Source organism: Drosophila virilis, chromosome 5 (assembly GCF_030788295.1).
Source record: "Drosophila virilis strain 15010-1051.87 chromosome 5, Dvir_AGI_RSII-ME, whole genome shotgun sequence".
In the NCBI taxonomy this organism is placed as follows: domain Eukaryota; kingdom Metazoa; phylum Arthropoda; class Insecta; order Diptera; family Drosophilidae; genus Drosophila; species Drosophila virilis.
In genome coordinates, this window is record NC_091547.1 from 3,174,127 (window position 1) to 3,191,068 (window position 16,942).

Below are 16,942 nucleotides of genomic sequence, written 5' to 3' on the forward strand. Positions count from 1 at the left end.
GAAATAGCAGAAGGCATCGCGTTTATTTGCCTTTAACCTTGCATGATTAGAAAAAAATGCCAACAGCAAACGCAAAATAAGATGTAGATACTGTTTTTCTCGAGTAGTCTACTTTGTAATACCCTGTTAAACGTAAAAATTTAGAGAGATTTGTGGAGTTTATAGTGAAAAAGCTCTTAAATGGCCAAATAATAAAATTTCAATAAATATAAAAACCTGAACATTCTCACCTAATACTATAGGAACAATAAATAAATTGGAATATTGTTGAGTTGTCTTATTCGAACATTCAGATATTAGGCTACCTTCTCGCTGAGAACACAAATACCCCGCTTTATGGCATATTCGGGTGTTGGCATTTCGCATAAACGTTCAAGTTCTATTCGTACGCATATCTATGTGCTTTGTTTATCTTATTGTTGATACTTGCGAAAAGGAAAAAATGGCCAAAGACGCCTCACCTGCCCCGGGCCAGGTATACGTCAATTGTATCGGAAGTGTCCAATGGCTGGGCAACAAAACGGGACTGATAAAAAAACAGAGCAGAGCAGAGACCTGAATGAATTTCATGGAGAAAATCCAAAAATTTTAATTGCAAATTTGCCCAACCTTGAACAACTGACGTCAGAGCCGCGAACAGATCACAGCAGAAAGTTTGCTGATTTCATATAACTCAAAAATGTGTGTGTATATGTTTGCGTAGGTGTGTGTGTGTGTGTGTGTATGTGTAGAGGTTGTCGTCATCAAAAATGATGGTGTATACGTGTATTTGAAATAAAAAAAAAAATGATCAAGTTGATACTATTAATATTTGCAGAGAGTCTTTGGTTAATAAGTTGTTCAAGTGGCAAAGGGGGAATAAAGAAAGGTACCTGGTTCGAATCTCAAGCGAATCTGCTTTCAATTGAATGAATATACATTGATAACAAGTGTAAGCTCCTGGGCTACTTAGTTGCCTAAGTGACAAAAGTGGAAGAAAGAAAGGAAGCTGGTTCGAATCCCAGACTTTAGAACAATTCAATTGAATGATCTATTGAGATAGAGAGATATATAAGAAGTATAAGACACATATTGCGGACAGTACTTGGTTAAAAAGAAAGGAAGCTGGTTCGAATTTTTAGGCTTCAATTGTATAAATAACTTGTACCCTTACTGACAGATTTTGCACTAACCAAATTATAAACTAGCTAGCCATCGATAACAACTAAAAAATAGAGAGATATATGCGAATTATAAGAGTAAAGTGCTCTCGAATATAACGTTTATTTGTCATTGGCATCGTGTATCGAATGATTGTTTGTCTCAAGATATGTGTTTTTTTTTTTGTATAAGTATTCGACAGCCATATCGGGCCGGTACTTGCGTAACGCCCAGTGCAAATTGTTTGTACTCAGTCAATAAATATAGTGAGATATAACTAAGAAATGGGATACAATTAATAAACACAAACACAAGCTGAAAATTATTTACTGTTTGCTATTCACAACTAATTAAGTAAATAACTCATTATTTAAACGTATCGAATTGAATTGCATTCGAAAATAGATGCGAGAGTTGCAAACACTTTGCAGATAAGATAGTTGAAATTCAATTTATTTTTATAAGTTTTTTATTTTTATTTTTTTTTTTTTTCACCAGTTACCAGTTTTAATAATATATCAAGGTCGGAAAAGTTCCCAAAATTTCTATGTGTATATTGATTTAGCTGATTTGGCATTTTCGGTACTATTCCTCGATTAGATAGTCATGATATTTATTAATGCCATTAGCTTAACTTAAATGACAAATAAATTTCTCGCTTCCTTCAATTATCGGTAATAATATATGTAATCACAGAGAATGTGTTATGCAAGTCAACTTGTTTATTTGCCTTCAAGCACAATTCACAAAGGAGCTGGTGCACATTTCAAAGAGCTGCTGCCACAAACTGCTCAAGTATCCGTATCCGTATCAAGTAGCTATCCGTATCATTTCCCATTCGCCGTACAACAAGTGGGCAGACAGTTAAATGTTTTTTCGCCCGAACACATAGTTTTCACTAAATGCATTTACAGGTGTATTCTTGCAGGTTTTTCTATCAAGTTAAATTGATTGTGCTCTCTACTTGGGAAATGAGTTGAGGGTATACCCCACTGTATACCCTCTACTCACGCCAAAAGCTGCAGCAGCGGTGCTTTTTCTCAAGGAATTGCCAAACTTGAAGTTTCTGTTCCTGGCTATTTATCGTCATCAGGAAATATATCGATAATTTTAAATAAACATAAGAAAAATAACGCTGTAAATGTCAGATTTCTGATTCCAGTATATCTGCGATTCCATAAGCGAGTGTCAGTTGTCAGTAACATTTGAATGGCAAAAACAACGCTTCTTTTAAAATTGACAGCTTATCGTTTTGATTTGATTAACATCGATACAAAAAAACACGAACTACTCGAGGCGAATACCTCGTTTTTCGAATGTGAAAAATGTGGTTTCTTATGGGAAAACGTACAAAAAAAATAAGAATGTAGACAGTGGAGTTACGCTTCAACTTGCATGGTCTCTAAGTTCGTTGTGTTTACAGGGTATACGAATCGACCCTACACAATGCTTACTCAAGCTATCTAAGCACATGACTAACATTCTTCAGCGAGTTGCATTTGCTACTTATTCTATTGACACATTTTAGACAATGCGATTATATTTAATTTCAATCAATATTGATATAGTTACCGATATGATATCGGACTGTCCGCATTATCAATTTAAAGCATATGCCAAAGCAAAAACCAATAGAGAAACGAAACAAAGCAAAACCTAATAAAGAAACTTTGGCGTATAAATCATGAATAAAAAAAACTCATTTGCCTCGTATATTTGCCATTTTATACGCGCATTTTAAGCTGGGATCTCATTAAGGCTAAGCATTTAGCTCAAGATTAGGTGAGCTCGTATATTTGCCAGCTAGATGAGCGTCTAGCTTGCAGTTTATTTGTATATTTAGATTTTTTTCGCGCTTGTGATTTCCGCATCGGGTAGTTAACCTACATAACGAAAACGAATTTTCATTGACTCGCCCGGCTTTCATTTTCATTTTCATTGGCTGTCTGACTGACTGACTGACTGTCTGATTGACTGACTGACTGAGTTACATTGAAGTAGCTGCAGTTAGTCAAATGAGTTGCACTGAACCGGAAACTCACAATTAACCGGCAATCCCCTGCCTACCCAGCCCCAGTGCCGTAATCGAAAATATTTTGGATATGTTAAGCGCCAAATTGGAGACATACTCGACGTGCGACGCGTTCCGCCTCATCGCCAGCTGGACAGGCCTTAGCTTAGGCGTAAGACTTCTTCAATATCTTCTCCCAAAAAAAAATAAATAAATAAATAAATTTCAAAAAACAACAACAATTAATTTAATTGTTTATACGTGTTGTTCTATAAATGCTTGTTCATATCTTTCTTTGGCCAGGCGAATGCATCACTATGAAATTATGATCCAGCCGCGACGTGATACCCAGTTTAGGGTTTACGTTTTACGGTTTTTGGGCTTGGGCTTGGTTCCCTTTTTTGGGGCGATTACAGTTACCACGTGTCGCTGTCAGCTGACGGGTTCGGATTCGTCTTACCAAAATGTCATGTTGATAGCTTGTAAAATTAGTAAGTAAAACAGATAACTGTATTTTCACTTTTGGGTCGCGTCAACTGCGCCCAATTCCTCGAACGGATTGGGTTTGCTCCAAAAAGAGAATATTATCTATGCATTATGTTACGTGAAAAAAAAACGTAAGCCAGTCATTGGCTGGTCTAGAATTTGCCATTTAATCGGTTTCGATGTATCTATAAACTATTATTGATTCAGATGAAATGCTTCAAGGAGACAATCATTTATATTAACAAAGGTGCTTTTTTGAAAAGAGTTTTAAATTGATCGGAAGGTAAACATAAAAGACGAGCGGAATTTCCCGAAACACCTTCTTAATACATAGAGATATAGTTTATACCGTAAATTTGTGGCATAGTTTTAAGATAAATGATTATATCAGTCTGTAGCTGGAAAAGTTAAGCAGCTCCTTCTACCAATCCAGCAAAATTATATACTAATCATGCATTTGATTTATACAATATTGGCTGAAGCATCTGCAACGAGCCGTTTCGTTGAATGCAAATGAAATTTGCAGGTGGTCGCTAATCAACGGGCTTTGTACAAACATCGTTAGCCAAACGCTAGAGCTGCACATGCTAACCAGGCCAAGAGTAAATACAAGAGTCAACAGTTCTGAAGGCAATCAGCAGGACAGGCCACCGAACACTGTGTGTGTGTGTGTCCACTTGATGGACTGGCCTCGCCCCTCCGCGATTGGCCTGGCCTGGCCTGGCCGGTTTATCTAGTAGGCGATGCGTAATGAACCTGACTTTACAGTTACATTCAATTGCCATTTAGCTGGGTCAAGGTCAAACGGTTTGTTTAGCCGAAGATCGAGTGCCGCATCTCGCTTTCCTTCAAGCGCTGCGTCTGCGTCTATGAGGGCAGAGACAAGGTGCTTTATGGCTGAACGAAACACTCGGCATGCCAGACACACGTAGCAACAACAACAACTGCGGGTAAGAACACTGCAGTCGGCTAGACCTGGCTGCAAAGTACTCTCTTCGCGGCGTAAGAACTGAACGAAGCGCTCTTATACACAATTTAATTCTACTCTTCTTTTGGTATGTATAAATACACTTATATACTTATATTCGTATACTCTCTAAAGTGCGAACGCACTTAAACAGTTAACCGTTATTGTATATCTGCTACTCTTCTTTTGGCATGTATAAGAGAGTGCTCTTGTTCTCTTATACTCGTCTACATACTGGAGCGCAAATACACGAAAACAGTTAACCGTTATTTATAACTGAATCTAAATGTGTAGATAAATGCAAAACGCTATACATAACTGTTAAGAATTTAAATGTTTCTACTCACCTTACCTCTGTTCATTCGCAAATGCATAAGTGTATGCATGTCTACATACACACATACTTATATATTTACATCTATGCATATGTATATGCATGTGCATTTCATACATACATACATACTTATGCATGCATATGTGTGCATGAATTAACTTGTTTTTTTTCGTTCTTCGATCATTGCATTACAAGAATATATTTCACCATTTAATTGCTCGCTTTGAAGCTACAGGAACTATTTTGCACTTTGTTAACACTTCAATCACAAAAATCTTCACCAAAAAAAATAAAATTGAAAATAAGAAACCGGCAACTCTTAGCGCCATTTTATGCAAATCGTTTCGGCTTTTTTACATCAAGCGCACCTTTATACTTCCACTCATATATACATATATACATGCGAATCGCTTCTTTCTACACGCTACAGCGACAGCAATGGGTTTGCACTTCAAATTTTCACTTATTAAACACTTTTTATATAACTTTTCACATTTTCATTTAGCATCGTTAATTTCACCAACTTTTATAAAACAGCGCTGCCTGACAATCGAAATCGCTAAAATCGTTGGAATAATTGGCAACTCTAATCGATTTCACATTAGATACTTTATGACAATCTCATCGATTATCATGTCAAAAAGTATCGATATCTATGCGGATAAATAACACAAATTGGATTTGTGGCTTGTCTGACAACTAATAAACCCTATTAAGCGCTTCGAACAGGGTATAACAACAACAAGCAAAGGTGCCCACAGCCCAGTCAATTGGCTGGCTGCTGCATTTGGCGCTGGCATTTGACGAGCCGCGTTCCTTTTTGCTTTGATTTTATTCAAGCAATACATACGTCCAACATGAAGCCGAGATTTTTCACAAGAAATTATCCATGTGCAGGCGAATAAGGCGAAAACAGGCGCTGGCGCAGGCGCAGAGACAGAGGCAGGCGCTGGCTCATGTTTTGTCAACTGACGTTCGCGTGACAGCAGCGGCAGCGGCAACATCTGGACATTGCATTGACTTTGACCAGTTACCAATTTTGGCAACCAGACTTTCATTTATTGTTATTCGCCAGTTATTGCTGATTGTTCGCAACAAAGCAAAGGGTATCCCAAAGCAGTCCTTGGGTGCTGCTCTCCTCTCCCCGAAATCGAGTCGAGTTCAGTTGAAGAGCTGCCTGCAATTAGTAGTTAATAATAACTATATATTCTTTAAATTATATATAAATAACTGCTCTGATTTGAATAATATTATTTGCAAAAAACATGCAATTACTCACATGATTACTGAAACGCTTCAAGAAAATAATCTGCTAAAATTAATTTATTTTAGAGAAAAAGAAAACCTATAAAACTAAAAATTCCGTTTTCGAAATTCAGGATCAAAAATTCTTAGGCAGCAGCTGTAAACTATGAATCTGATAAGATATATAGCAAGAATTCTGATGGTTAAATTGAAACACCTAAAAGTAGGCTACAAAAATAATAATTAAAGAAATTAAATTGAAATTGTTCGTGGACATACCTTTGCCTGAAATACGGTTTGTTTGTCAGCATACTTTGTCATTTAATTTTAATCAAAATACAAATTATTTGTTTTCAATTCATAAATATATGTTTTCAGTTTTTTAAGGCGATATGCATGATTTGGTCTTCCGATAACAATAAGAGCAGCCCTGATAATTTTGCTACAGCATCAACACATCTCTGTGTTATCGATGTATCGATAAGGCAATAAACATATTCTAGGGGCCGGCGATAACCGCCTGGTGCAATTTCGTGAATTTTTTTATAATTTCAACAATTGTTATGGACCTAACGCTGAACGATGGCAGCAAGCCTCAGACGCCGCCCAATCAGCATCCATTGGTAAGCCGAGAATATACCCTAACCCTGGCAACGACTGTGACTGTGAATGCTCTTTCCAGGCGGATTACCACTTCAGTCCGGAGGAGCTGAAGGCGTTACGTGAATGCAATCAGGAATCGTTTGTGCAGCGTTCGCTGCCCTTTGGCACTGGCCTTGGGCTGCTGGCCTATTTTGGCGTTAAGAACGGCTATCTGCAGGGCAATGGCAAGTACGGAGCCGTGCCCAAGGTTATAATGGGCGTCATCCTGGGCTATTTTGTGGGCAAATTCAGTTACCAGCAGAAATGCGCTGAGAAAATAATGCGTTTGCCCAACTCACGGCTGGGCGAACTGTTGCGACAACGGCGACAAGGCGGCGGTGTCATTAGCACCATAACGCCGGATGAAAATCTGGGGCGTGCGTTTACCCTGGCGCCGTTTACGCCCAGCTCGGCGGATGTGTACACCGATGAGGGCTATCAGCCGTCGCGGAATACGGCACTCAATCTGGACACGGACTCGCGACCGAATCTCTCCGGACTGGATGATATATACAGGCCCACGCTGGACTGTGCGTTTGGAAAGAAATGTATTTTGCTTAAATTATATAATTGAATGTTGTTTCTGTTTTCAGCAGCAGCCAGCACATTGGTGGACACGGAACTGCCGCTAGAGCCAGCCAAGCCCGGCGAGAGCTACGAGGACTTGCGCAAAAAGAATCGCGAGGAATACGCAAAGCATCAGCAAAGCGCCTACTCCAGGCCCTACGAGGCGCCCATCCAGCCGCAGCAGCAGCAGCAGCGTCCCATGGCGCCGACTCAGGAACAGGTCGCCACTCCGGGTAGAAAGAACAAATACGGCGATTCCTGGACAGATTAGAAAGAGTTCGTGCTTATAAATGCAATTGTTAGTTTATTCGCTTGCTTAAATACAAAGCGCATATATAAAAGTTAAAAAGATTATATAATATGCATATATGTTTAGAATTTAATTTTCATTTATAATATTCGTATAAGCGCACATTTGTGATGTTGCATCGTGATGTCGTGAATTGGATTCGATCCCAGTTAAAATCGTTCGTCTTTACAACTTGCCCACCTCGTGCAAGTAGGCGCCCAGCAGCTTGGTCTGCAAATGGAACGCAAATTAATGTCGAATAGGAAAGAGTATATATATCTATATATAAAACCTACGCCTTCAATATAGTTGTAGATGTCGATCTTCTCGTTTTGCGAGTGTGCCCCATCATCGCAGGCGCCGACAGGCACCAGGATCACATTCTTGCCGGTGGCCTCCTGCAGGGTCAGTGTAACTGGTATGGAGCCGCCCTCGCGCGTCATATCGGGCTCCACATTGAAGACATGCTTAATGGCACGCTTGGCGGCCTCATAATGCGGATGATTGGGATCCTCGGTCCAGGGTTTGCCAGCGGAAAGCATCACCACCTGCGACGAAGATGAGGAGAACATTAGCTATAACCTAGAGCAGACCCGATTCGTAATTTGTCGCTAGCTAAATATATTCTCGGATCTGTGGAATTCAATATGTGCATTCAAATCACCTTCAGCTTGTTGGGCGAGCCACGCTCGGCCCATTTGTCATTGATATACTTGACAACGCACTCCTCGATGTGCTTGGGATCCTGATCGGGCACCAGGCGTATGGAGAACTTGCCGATGACTTTCTTTGGTATGACAGTCTTTGCGCCGGGCTCATAGAAGGCGCCCTCAATGCCATGTATGGAGAGACTGGGATAGCGCCATCTGGCCTGGAGCAGGCGGGTCTTGTTGCCATTGTGGGGCAGGTGTTCGACGCCAACGTCTTTTCTATGAGAGCGAGGCAGATTAAGTAATATAGAGCCTGTAATTTATGATGCCAGCCGAGATTAGATTAGGTAACTAACTTGTACTCGGCCACTTCAAAGTCGATATTCTTGTAGATTTCCTCCTCGTTCGGCAATTGCGGAGCCACCTTAAAAAAACAAAACAAGTACTTAGCAACAATTGAGTCTTGGGCATGGCTGTGAGCTCCACTCACATCACGATCCACGCCAGGTATCAATATCTTTGTATCCTTGTCCACCAGGGTGCTGAGCAGATAGCAAAGATCGGGCATGGCCTCGTGCACGGTGCCGCCAAAGACGCCGCTGTGCAGATCCTTTGAGGCGCACTCGACCTCCACCTGGAAATAGGCGAGGCCACGCAGGCCGTAGGTCAGGCAGGGACGCTTCTTGCCCAGCCAATAGTTGTCCGAGATGCACACATAGTCAACATCGGCAAGGAAATCATTTTTGCGCGCCATCAACAGCTCGTCAAGGCCCTCGCTGCCGCTCTCCTCCATGCCCTCGAACACAAACTTCAGATTAAGGGGCAGCGGGATGTTCAGCTTCTGATACGCCTCGATGGCATGAATCCAGCACAGGACGGGTCCCTTATCGTCCGTGGCGCCGCGTCCAAAGAGCTTGCCATCGATTTCGGTTAGCTCGAAGGGATTCGTATCCCAGCCGTCCTCCTTGAGGGCGGGCTGCACATCCAAGTGACCGTAGACCAGCACCGTTTTCTTGCTCTTATCCTTGCCCAGTGTGCCCAGCAGAGCCTTCGGCAGTGGTATCTCCTCGCCCGTGGGCAGCTTTTGTTTGCCCAAATCGACCAGCTCGATTTCGGTGCCCAGCGCCTTCAGCTTATCGGCCGTCCAGTTGACCATGCGGTCGATCTCACCGCGCTTCTCCGGCCACGCGGACACCGATTGGATGGCCACAGCGGTTCTCAGAGTCTCAATGTAATCGGCCTTCTTGCTATTCACAAACCTGCAAGCGATAAACTAGATTAGACTTGGGTTTCTACAGATATTCATGTCGTGTGAAATGTGCTGATAATATATTCTATGGTTAAGTCTGCGGTTAGAAAATGTTGATAATCGGCGTAAGCTGAAAATCTTATCAGAAAAAGTCGTATGCATTATAGAAGGCACAGTTGAAAAACTGTGAGAAAAGCTTTCCTATATCATTATTTGTCTATATAACACAATAATTATAATTACTTTCTGATTCCAAGTTTTGGGTTTTATTAAATTAATACTAAGCTAGGACACAGGGAATTTATGGATCTTCTGGTAATCTGCGATCTTATCAGAAAAATTCCTATTAATTTTTGAATTAAAATCTTAATTTAAAAAAAACGCCTGAAAAAGCTTTTAATACATAAATTTATATTTATGAAACTATAATTTGGATTATTTTCTCAGCCACGTCGGACTGTGGGAATTTACAGATCTTCTGGTAAATCGACAGTATGAAAACTTTTTCAATTTTTACGATTAAAGGAAATTAATTCTTTTAAATATTGCAATTTCCCAAACAAAATATATATAGCCATTTTCATAATGTCTTAATATAAAATTCGTGAAAATGAAGAAATTTCAAATATATCAGGAATATATTAAATACACTATATATTCATTATTCGGCGGGATTTTGAGTTCTTTGAATTTCTAATATATGAGCTATCATTTAATAATTTTTTACTTTTATTTTACGCTTCACAAGTATAATATATTTAATATTTAAAGAATGAATATAATTATAAAAATGATGAAGGTAATATAATAACTTGATAGATCATAGCAAGGATTTTAATAATAAGAATCATAAATTTATATTTAATATAGAATATAATATTATATTCTGAATAACCGCTCTAAACTTTCCATACCAAGTATATATTAAAAGGTATTTGGTCTTCGGCGTGCCGAACAAGCTTTTAAATCAGATTTATCTTGTTGGGACATTTCTGATTGGACAAATCAATCGCAGACGCATATTCTACTTAATGCGAAATCATCCGCGGCATTTGAATACGTGCATTTTTATATGGCAATGCAGCGCACAGTTTCGTGCAGTTTATTAAGTTGCAATATTCAAATCAAATTATGGACGTGCACTTTCATTTTTTGAATTTCTTCGACTTGACATTTGGCAAAAATTAAAAAAAAAACTCTTATCGGCAACAGTTGCTACCGCCCTTATTATCAAGCATAAAGTACAAGAGTACGACAAAAGCCATAAACAAACAGATAAGCAGGATATACATATACACAAGCATATATGGATGCATGTCTGTATGTATGTTTATGCAGCCGTGGCATCGTCATCTCGCATCCATAACCCAACACTCACACACACACACATACATATATAGATAGCGGCTTTTTTTCCTTATACTTACTCGAATAGCTGTTTCATTTCACTGGGTAGCTCCGCCATTTTATCAAGTTTTCTTAGAGTGCAACAATATAAATTATTAGCAATTCCTACAGGCTTAATTGATCTGCACCGGAATTTCAAACGTCTTTCCGTTTCGGCTTCTAAAGTGCGAATGAATAGCGAACGTGAAGTGCGAAAGAAAGAAAACTTACGTACATACATTGTTTGTACGTATGTATGTATATGTACGTAGGCTATACGTTGAGAGAGAGAGAGAGTATGAGTAGCCTGCTGAGTGTCAACAAGTTTGGCGAGTAAACAAGTGCATGTCAACTTGCCGGCTTTTTTATTGCACTTTGTAAAAACTAAATTTCAATTGTGCACAATTATTATTATTATTTACACCAAAATCTGGCATTTTACTCTTGATATCATTATAAATATAAGCATTTTTTTATAATTTACAATTAAGGGCAACCCTAGCAATATTTCGTTTTACGCGGTATCGATACCTAAAATACTCGTGCCATACCTAAGCGATCATAGATCGCCCGACCGCCACAATCTATCGTTTATCGGCCGTCATTTGCCGCAGTTAAGATAAAAACGCAAACGCTGCAACAGTCAAGGCATTCGCGAGTTAATTGCATTTAAAATTATGTCACAAAGCTGATAAACGCTTCAATAATCAAACGCAACAGCAACTGCTAGACGAAAGGAGCGCCAGAGGTGTGTGGGTGTTGCTTGTTTATTAATTATTGTGTCCATGTGTGCGTGTACCGTTTTCAGTACGTACGTGAGCTGCAGTGCTGTCATCCTTGTGTATGTGTGACGTTTGCATTTGTCAAGTTCTGTGTGTTCAGCGTGCAAGCGTCTCTATCAGCAAAGTATTTGTGCTAAAATTTGCATAATTTCTGCGTGCCGATGGTATTTTTTTACTTAAAGGACTTGTCCTTTTTTGTGTCAGGCATTTGGGCGACCTCGTTGTTTGCGTTTTGTAAACTCATTATAATAAATTTCAGCGACTAAAATAGAACATATTGCGTGCCGCTGCGGTTGTAGCTGCGGCTGTGGCTGTTGACTCCAAATACCAGCGACCGCTGCAGGCGCTGCCGCTGCCGCTGCCGAGCGGCATAGTCATGTTTTTCTGTGACTGTGACTTCTTGCCGTTTAACGTGTCGCTCGGTTTCGCTTTGCTCCCCTTTTGGTGTCTCTGCGCCCGGATTATAAATAGTTGGCGTTTTTGTTGCTGCTGCGCCGGAGTTGGGTGCCTGGGGCGCTGCTGCTGCTGTTGCTGCCAATTATTTGTTTGTGTAATTAGTTCCAAGCTGTGTCATATTATGGGAATTAGACGTAGAAAAAGAACAAACTGTGTTCAAGATGAACAACAACAGCAACAGCGACAACAACAAAAACACGTTAAACAACGGCGAAAAGTTAGCAAAGCGGAACTGGAAATGTAGACGTCAGTCGGTGCCGTTAGAGCTGCTCCCAGCTCTTAAGCTGCCGACTGAGCAGCAACAACAAATATGGCGCAGACAAGACCAAAGAAGAGCGACAATAGAAGAAGAAGAAAAAAAAACACCAAGTAAAACATTTATGCCGAAGCTGAAATACCCTTGCAAACGACTTATTGATTCACTGTGCGACATATGATATTTTAATACATGTGCTACATGGCAAATACGCGGATCTATTACAAGTTTCAATGCATATATATATATACACAAACAAACACTTAATCTGCTTGGAGATGTCTCCTCTGGGCGTTACACATGTTTTGACAAAGTAATATTACCTTCTGCTAGGGTATGATAAAACCAATCTCCAATCTCCAATAGCGCGCAGCTCAAAAGCTTTGCGTTGTGGCTGCTGCGCAGCGCTTGCTGTTGTCATTTATTCGCCGTCTGCTTTGGCAGACATTTTTGCAGCGCCACCCACCCGCGCGCGCGCGCGCATTACTGCACAGTTATTTATTTGTCGCCTTGGCTCTGTCCAAAACGGGCGAACGATCTGCACTCGCATTTTCGCCCCTTCGCCGCAGTTTCCGCTTTGCATAAAAGGCAAAAATATTATAAAAAGCCATCGCCCATTTGGTTTGTTTGCTCAGTTGTTTTGTTGTTATTTCTTTTTTTTTTTTTTGTTTCTTTTGCTTTTTCACGATTACAAATCACTGCATTTCTCTTTTGCACGCCATTCCAAGCACACAAACAAATCTAGCTCAGTGGGCGTTCATTTAAAGCGCATTAACCGAGCTTGGAGCCTGGTAGTCGAACTGGCTAATGTATTGGTTTAGTTTTTGTTGTTTTATGTCGAATTTGAACTCGTTTTGATTAACAGAAAACATAGACAAATTAATAGAGAAGTGCACAAAAAAATAGAAAAAAACCAAAAAAAAACAAAAGAAAAAACACAAAAATACTTTCAAATAATTCGTCTCTAGCAGCCGAAAGCTCTTCCCATGGATCGCAGCTTGGATTCCATTGGCAGCTGTTCATTAGATGTTGATGCCGATTCATCCGACATATCAGGTATATCATTCACACACACACACACACACACATGCACGCGCACCTAACCTCAATGTTATTGTGAGCTATCTTATTGGATTTTGTTCGTTTTCGTTTCTTATTCGATTTCTTTTTTGTTTATTATTATATTTATTTTCTTTTGTTTATTGTTTTTGTTAATTTGCATTTAACACACATTTTGCGTGCTCAACTCTTGCAGACACGAGCGGCAGCTTAAACTTTCCAACGCCCCTCTCCGTGAAGGACATAACGCGCGAATTTACGGCCAACATTAAGGAACGGTGCACTCTGCGCTCCCCGCAGCAGCCGCAGCCACAGCCACAGCGTACGCTAACCACAAACTCCTACGTCAATCTGGATCAGCGCACGGGCGGTGTGCGCATGGTGCTGTCACCGCCGGACCTAGTCGATGACTCGCAGCAGCCCCACAACAATAGCAGCGGCAGCGGCGGCAGTAGCGGCGGCAACGGCAGCCTTGTCCTCGTCGATGCGGGAGAGAAGAAGCCCAGCTATTTGAATTTGGCCTGCTGCGTCAACGGCTACTCGAACCTGACCACCTACGACTCAAAGATCCGGCAGGACATCAACAAATCGCGCGAAGTATCGCCCATACGACCCTCCACCAGCAGTCTGCAGTATTGCAAGCGCAACAATTCGCTGGCGGCCCCGGTGCTACACACAATGCCGCTCACCCAGCAGCCCGTCAAGGTCAACCAGAAGGCCAACAAGTACACAATGATCATCAACGAGACGAACAATAACAACAACAACACTAGCAAAAACGGACATCTGGAGAACGGAGATGGACACGGATATTGCAATGGTGGCAGCGCTGCGAACAAATCTCTCTCTCTGGGTGCTGCAACAACGACAACCGGCAGCTTTATACAGCAGCGCGTCGAGCGTCTGTACGGGCCGGGCGCACTTGCTCAGGGCTTTTACAGTCCCAAAAAGCACAGTTCGTCGCCTGTTGGACGACAGCAGCAACTGCAGCAGCAGCAACAGCAGCAGCAGCTGCAACAATCTCAGCAGGAGTCACCGCAAATCACGGAGCTGTCGCGTAAGTTTAAGCAGCTCTCGCCCAGCAAGGATTACGGCGAGTTTCGCAGGAAGCTGCAAACGAATTGCACACAAGCGGCCACGGCGCGTTCGCAATCTGAACAGCCGGCGGCCACACACAACGGCGATGTGGACTTGCCCGTCTTTAGGCATTTGAGCCATGAATTTCGTGCACAGCTGCCCACGGTGTCGCCCAAGCGCAATGTGCAGCGCATTTCTCCGGCGCCTGAGCTGGTGGTGCCGCCGCCGCCCAGCAGCAACGGGCTGCAGCTGGCTGCGGATGTGGTGGACCATGAGCCCATACGCACCGAGGAGGAGTACTTGGGCACCACCAAAATCTCGGCGCCCGCCGAGCTGGCTGCTGTCAAGGCCGTACCAGAAGCCAAGGAGACGGCGGCGGTCAAGGATGGCAACTATTTCCTGAAAATACTGAAAGACGAACAGGTTCGTCTGCTCGCGCTGGCCGCCGTAGCTGAGAAGTATATCGATGCCTTGACTGTGAGTAGATTCTACGAAGGCTTCCTTTAAAAAGTATTTGATTTGCCTTATTTGACACTCTTGCAGAACAATCCTGATATCACGGAGGACACTTTCGGACTGCTGCGTGCGGCCTCGGGCAAGGCGCGTCTGCTTGCCACACAGAAAATGAAACAGTTCGAGGGTCTGTACCTAACTTTAATTAGTTATATATTTATATATATAAATATTTGTCCCCTTGCAGGTCTTTGTCACAACAATTTGAATCGGTCGCCGGAGGATGCGTTTCCCACCACCCTCGATGATTTGCAGGGCTTCTGGGATATGGTTTATTTGCAGGTGACGCATGTCGATACCATATTCGAGGATATTGAGCAATTAAAGCGCAGCGATTGGCAGGTGAGTCATTTATTTATCACATCTGAAGCTGTTACAAGCCAGGTTTATAATTGTATTGCAGCGCGCTATTGATCCCAAGTCAGAGCTGGCGCCCATTAAGACAACAACAAAACCAACTGCAAAGACTGGCAATCAGAAAGCGAAAACAACTGGTGGCGGTGCGTCGAATGCGGTGGCAGCCATGAAGCGGGAGGCGCAGCGTAAACAATTGCTGGAAATGAAGCGTCAGCGTCGCGAGGCTTTGGCCGCCGCTGCCAAAAATCAAACGGCCTGTGATGATATTGTGTCAGATACAGTAAACATTGCCGTGAAGAACAGCAGCTGAATTTTGCTGAATAGCATTTGCAATACGTGCATACAACAACAACAACAACAACATGCTCTCTAGTTATATACATATATATTAAATTAACTCACACACACACACACACGTAGCACACTCATGCACACTCGACAAAATACTTAGAAATTCCTAGTTGAATTAATCCTTAACTAGTCCCAACTAAAAATGATATCTATATGCGCGCGGTGTGAAGCTTTTAAAACATATTGCATAATTAAATTGGAATTGTGTCACAAGTTGTCACAACAACAATAACAAACATTATCAGCTTGCGCCCCATCAATACTACTATATACAAAAAAAAGAAAAAAAAAAAGCAAAATAAACTAAACAAATCTAACAAAAACAAACAAATCTACACAACACACATGAATATTATAAAGAGTTATCAACGTTAACGGCTCGTCGTAATTGTTTATAAAGTTTGCCTTATCTACGTGTTTTTTGCTCGTTAAATCATTTTGCTGTGCACCCAAAAACAACAAAAAAAAACAACAAACAAAACGAAACAAACCAGAAACGAGAGTTTGTAGTTTTTTAACCGTGCGTTTTATTACAAAACTCATGCAACATTTAAAAAAGACATTTATTTTTGTGTAATTGTATTAGCGACCTAAGTGCAACAAACAAACAAACAAACAAAAACCCACAAATATAAATCAAATTAATATTTTAACGCGACGTAAATGAATCTAAATTTTATATAAATATATATGTTTTTTCGGCCCATTAGCTGCATGTATTGAGATTTGTTAATTTGTAAGGAAGAAACAACAAACAAACACACACATACAGAAAAGAAAACAATCTCACTCTTAATTAATTTATAATGTTTTGTAATAAATTATTTTTCACTTAACTGGACTTTTTGCAATTGGTTGTATTTAAATGTTAAGAGGTCAAAATGCTTTTAGAAAGATTATATGAAGTTAATCCCTTCTGTTAAAACCTAAGTAGTTAGTCTAAGAAAATGTTGTGCTAAACAGTCTTTAGTTTAGTTAAGGCCCAATTAGCTAGCTAAGTCGCTTGATTAAGTCAGAAACTAGCAAATGTCTGTTTGTTTTTTTATACGAATCTTTAATCTAGGCACATCGTCAAAAGATAGTCTCCATAGTTTATTGAGTCCCACGAACTCTTGAAATTCCCAG

General features: G+C 40.9%; 3 protein-coding genes and 1 long non-coding RNA gene across 6 annotated transcripts in view; 2 read left to right on the plus strand and 2 right to left on the minus strand.

The window, feature by feature from the left end:
* The window catches only part of LOC116650862 (uncharacterized), a 41,378-nt gene extending 35,909 nt beyond the window's left edge, over positions 1–5,469 (minus strand). The window contains exon 1 of the long non-coding RNA XR_004303878.2: positions 4,952–5,469. This is a non-coding gene — a long non-coding RNA (uncharacterized lncRNA). The remainder of the gene's footprint in view (positions 1–4,951) is intronic.
* Positions 5,470–6,580: 1,111 nt separating this feature from the next.
* On the plus strand, positions 6,581–7,741 carry asrij (OCIA domain-containing protein asrij). Of its 2 annotated transcripts, none has more exons than XM_002059867.4 (3): positions 6,581–6,806; positions 6,866–7,355; positions 7,419–7,741. In XM_002059867.4, the coding sequence occupies exons 1-3, from the start codon at positions 6,747–6,749 to the stop codon at positions 7,661–7,663; spliced, it is 795 nt and encodes a 264-aa protein (XP_002059903.1). In that variant the 5' UTR covers positions 6,581–6,746; the 3' UTR covers positions 7,664–7,741. The 2 variants fall into 2 exon arrangements, with proteins under 2 accessions (XP_002059903.1, XP_032291550.1); XM_032435659.2 differs by having other exon boundaries at positions 6,588–6,806; positions 7,422–7,741.
* Positions 7,677–11,187, minus strand: Cndp2 (Cytosolic non-specific dipeptidase 2). The gene is made up of 6 exons (XM_002059868.4): positions 11,008–11,187; positions 8,822–9,590; positions 8,688–8,755; positions 8,346–8,610; positions 7,978–8,229; positions 7,677–7,912 (listed from the first exon to the last, which is right to left on the minus strand). Exons 1-6 carry the CDS (start codon positions 11,043–11,045, stop codon positions 7,868–7,870), a joined length of 1,437 nt encoding a protein of 478 aa, XP_002059904.3. The 5' UTR covers positions 11,046–11,187; the 3' UTR covers positions 7,677–7,867.
* A 365-nt stretch (positions 11,188–11,552) lies between these two features.
* Positions 11,553–16,653, plus strand: vlc (disks large-associated protein 2). 2 transcript variants are annotated; one of them, XM_002059869.4, is made up of 6 exons: positions 11,553–11,714; positions 13,429–13,516; positions 13,716–15,073; positions 15,140–15,236; positions 15,297–15,451; positions 15,513–16,653. In XM_002059869.4, the coding sequence occupies exons 2-6, from the start codon at positions 13,447–13,449 to the stop codon at positions 15,774–15,776; spliced, it is 1,944 nt and encodes a 647-aa protein (XP_002059905.2). In that variant the 5' UTR covers positions 11,553–11,714; positions 13,429–13,446; the 3' UTR covers positions 15,777–16,653. The 2 variants fall into 2 exon arrangements, with proteins under 2 accessions (XP_002059905.2, XP_032291549.1); XM_032435658.2 differs by lacking the exon at positions 13,429–13,516 and having other exon boundaries at positions 11,554–11,714.
* Positions 16,654–16,942: the final 289 nt, after the last annotated feature.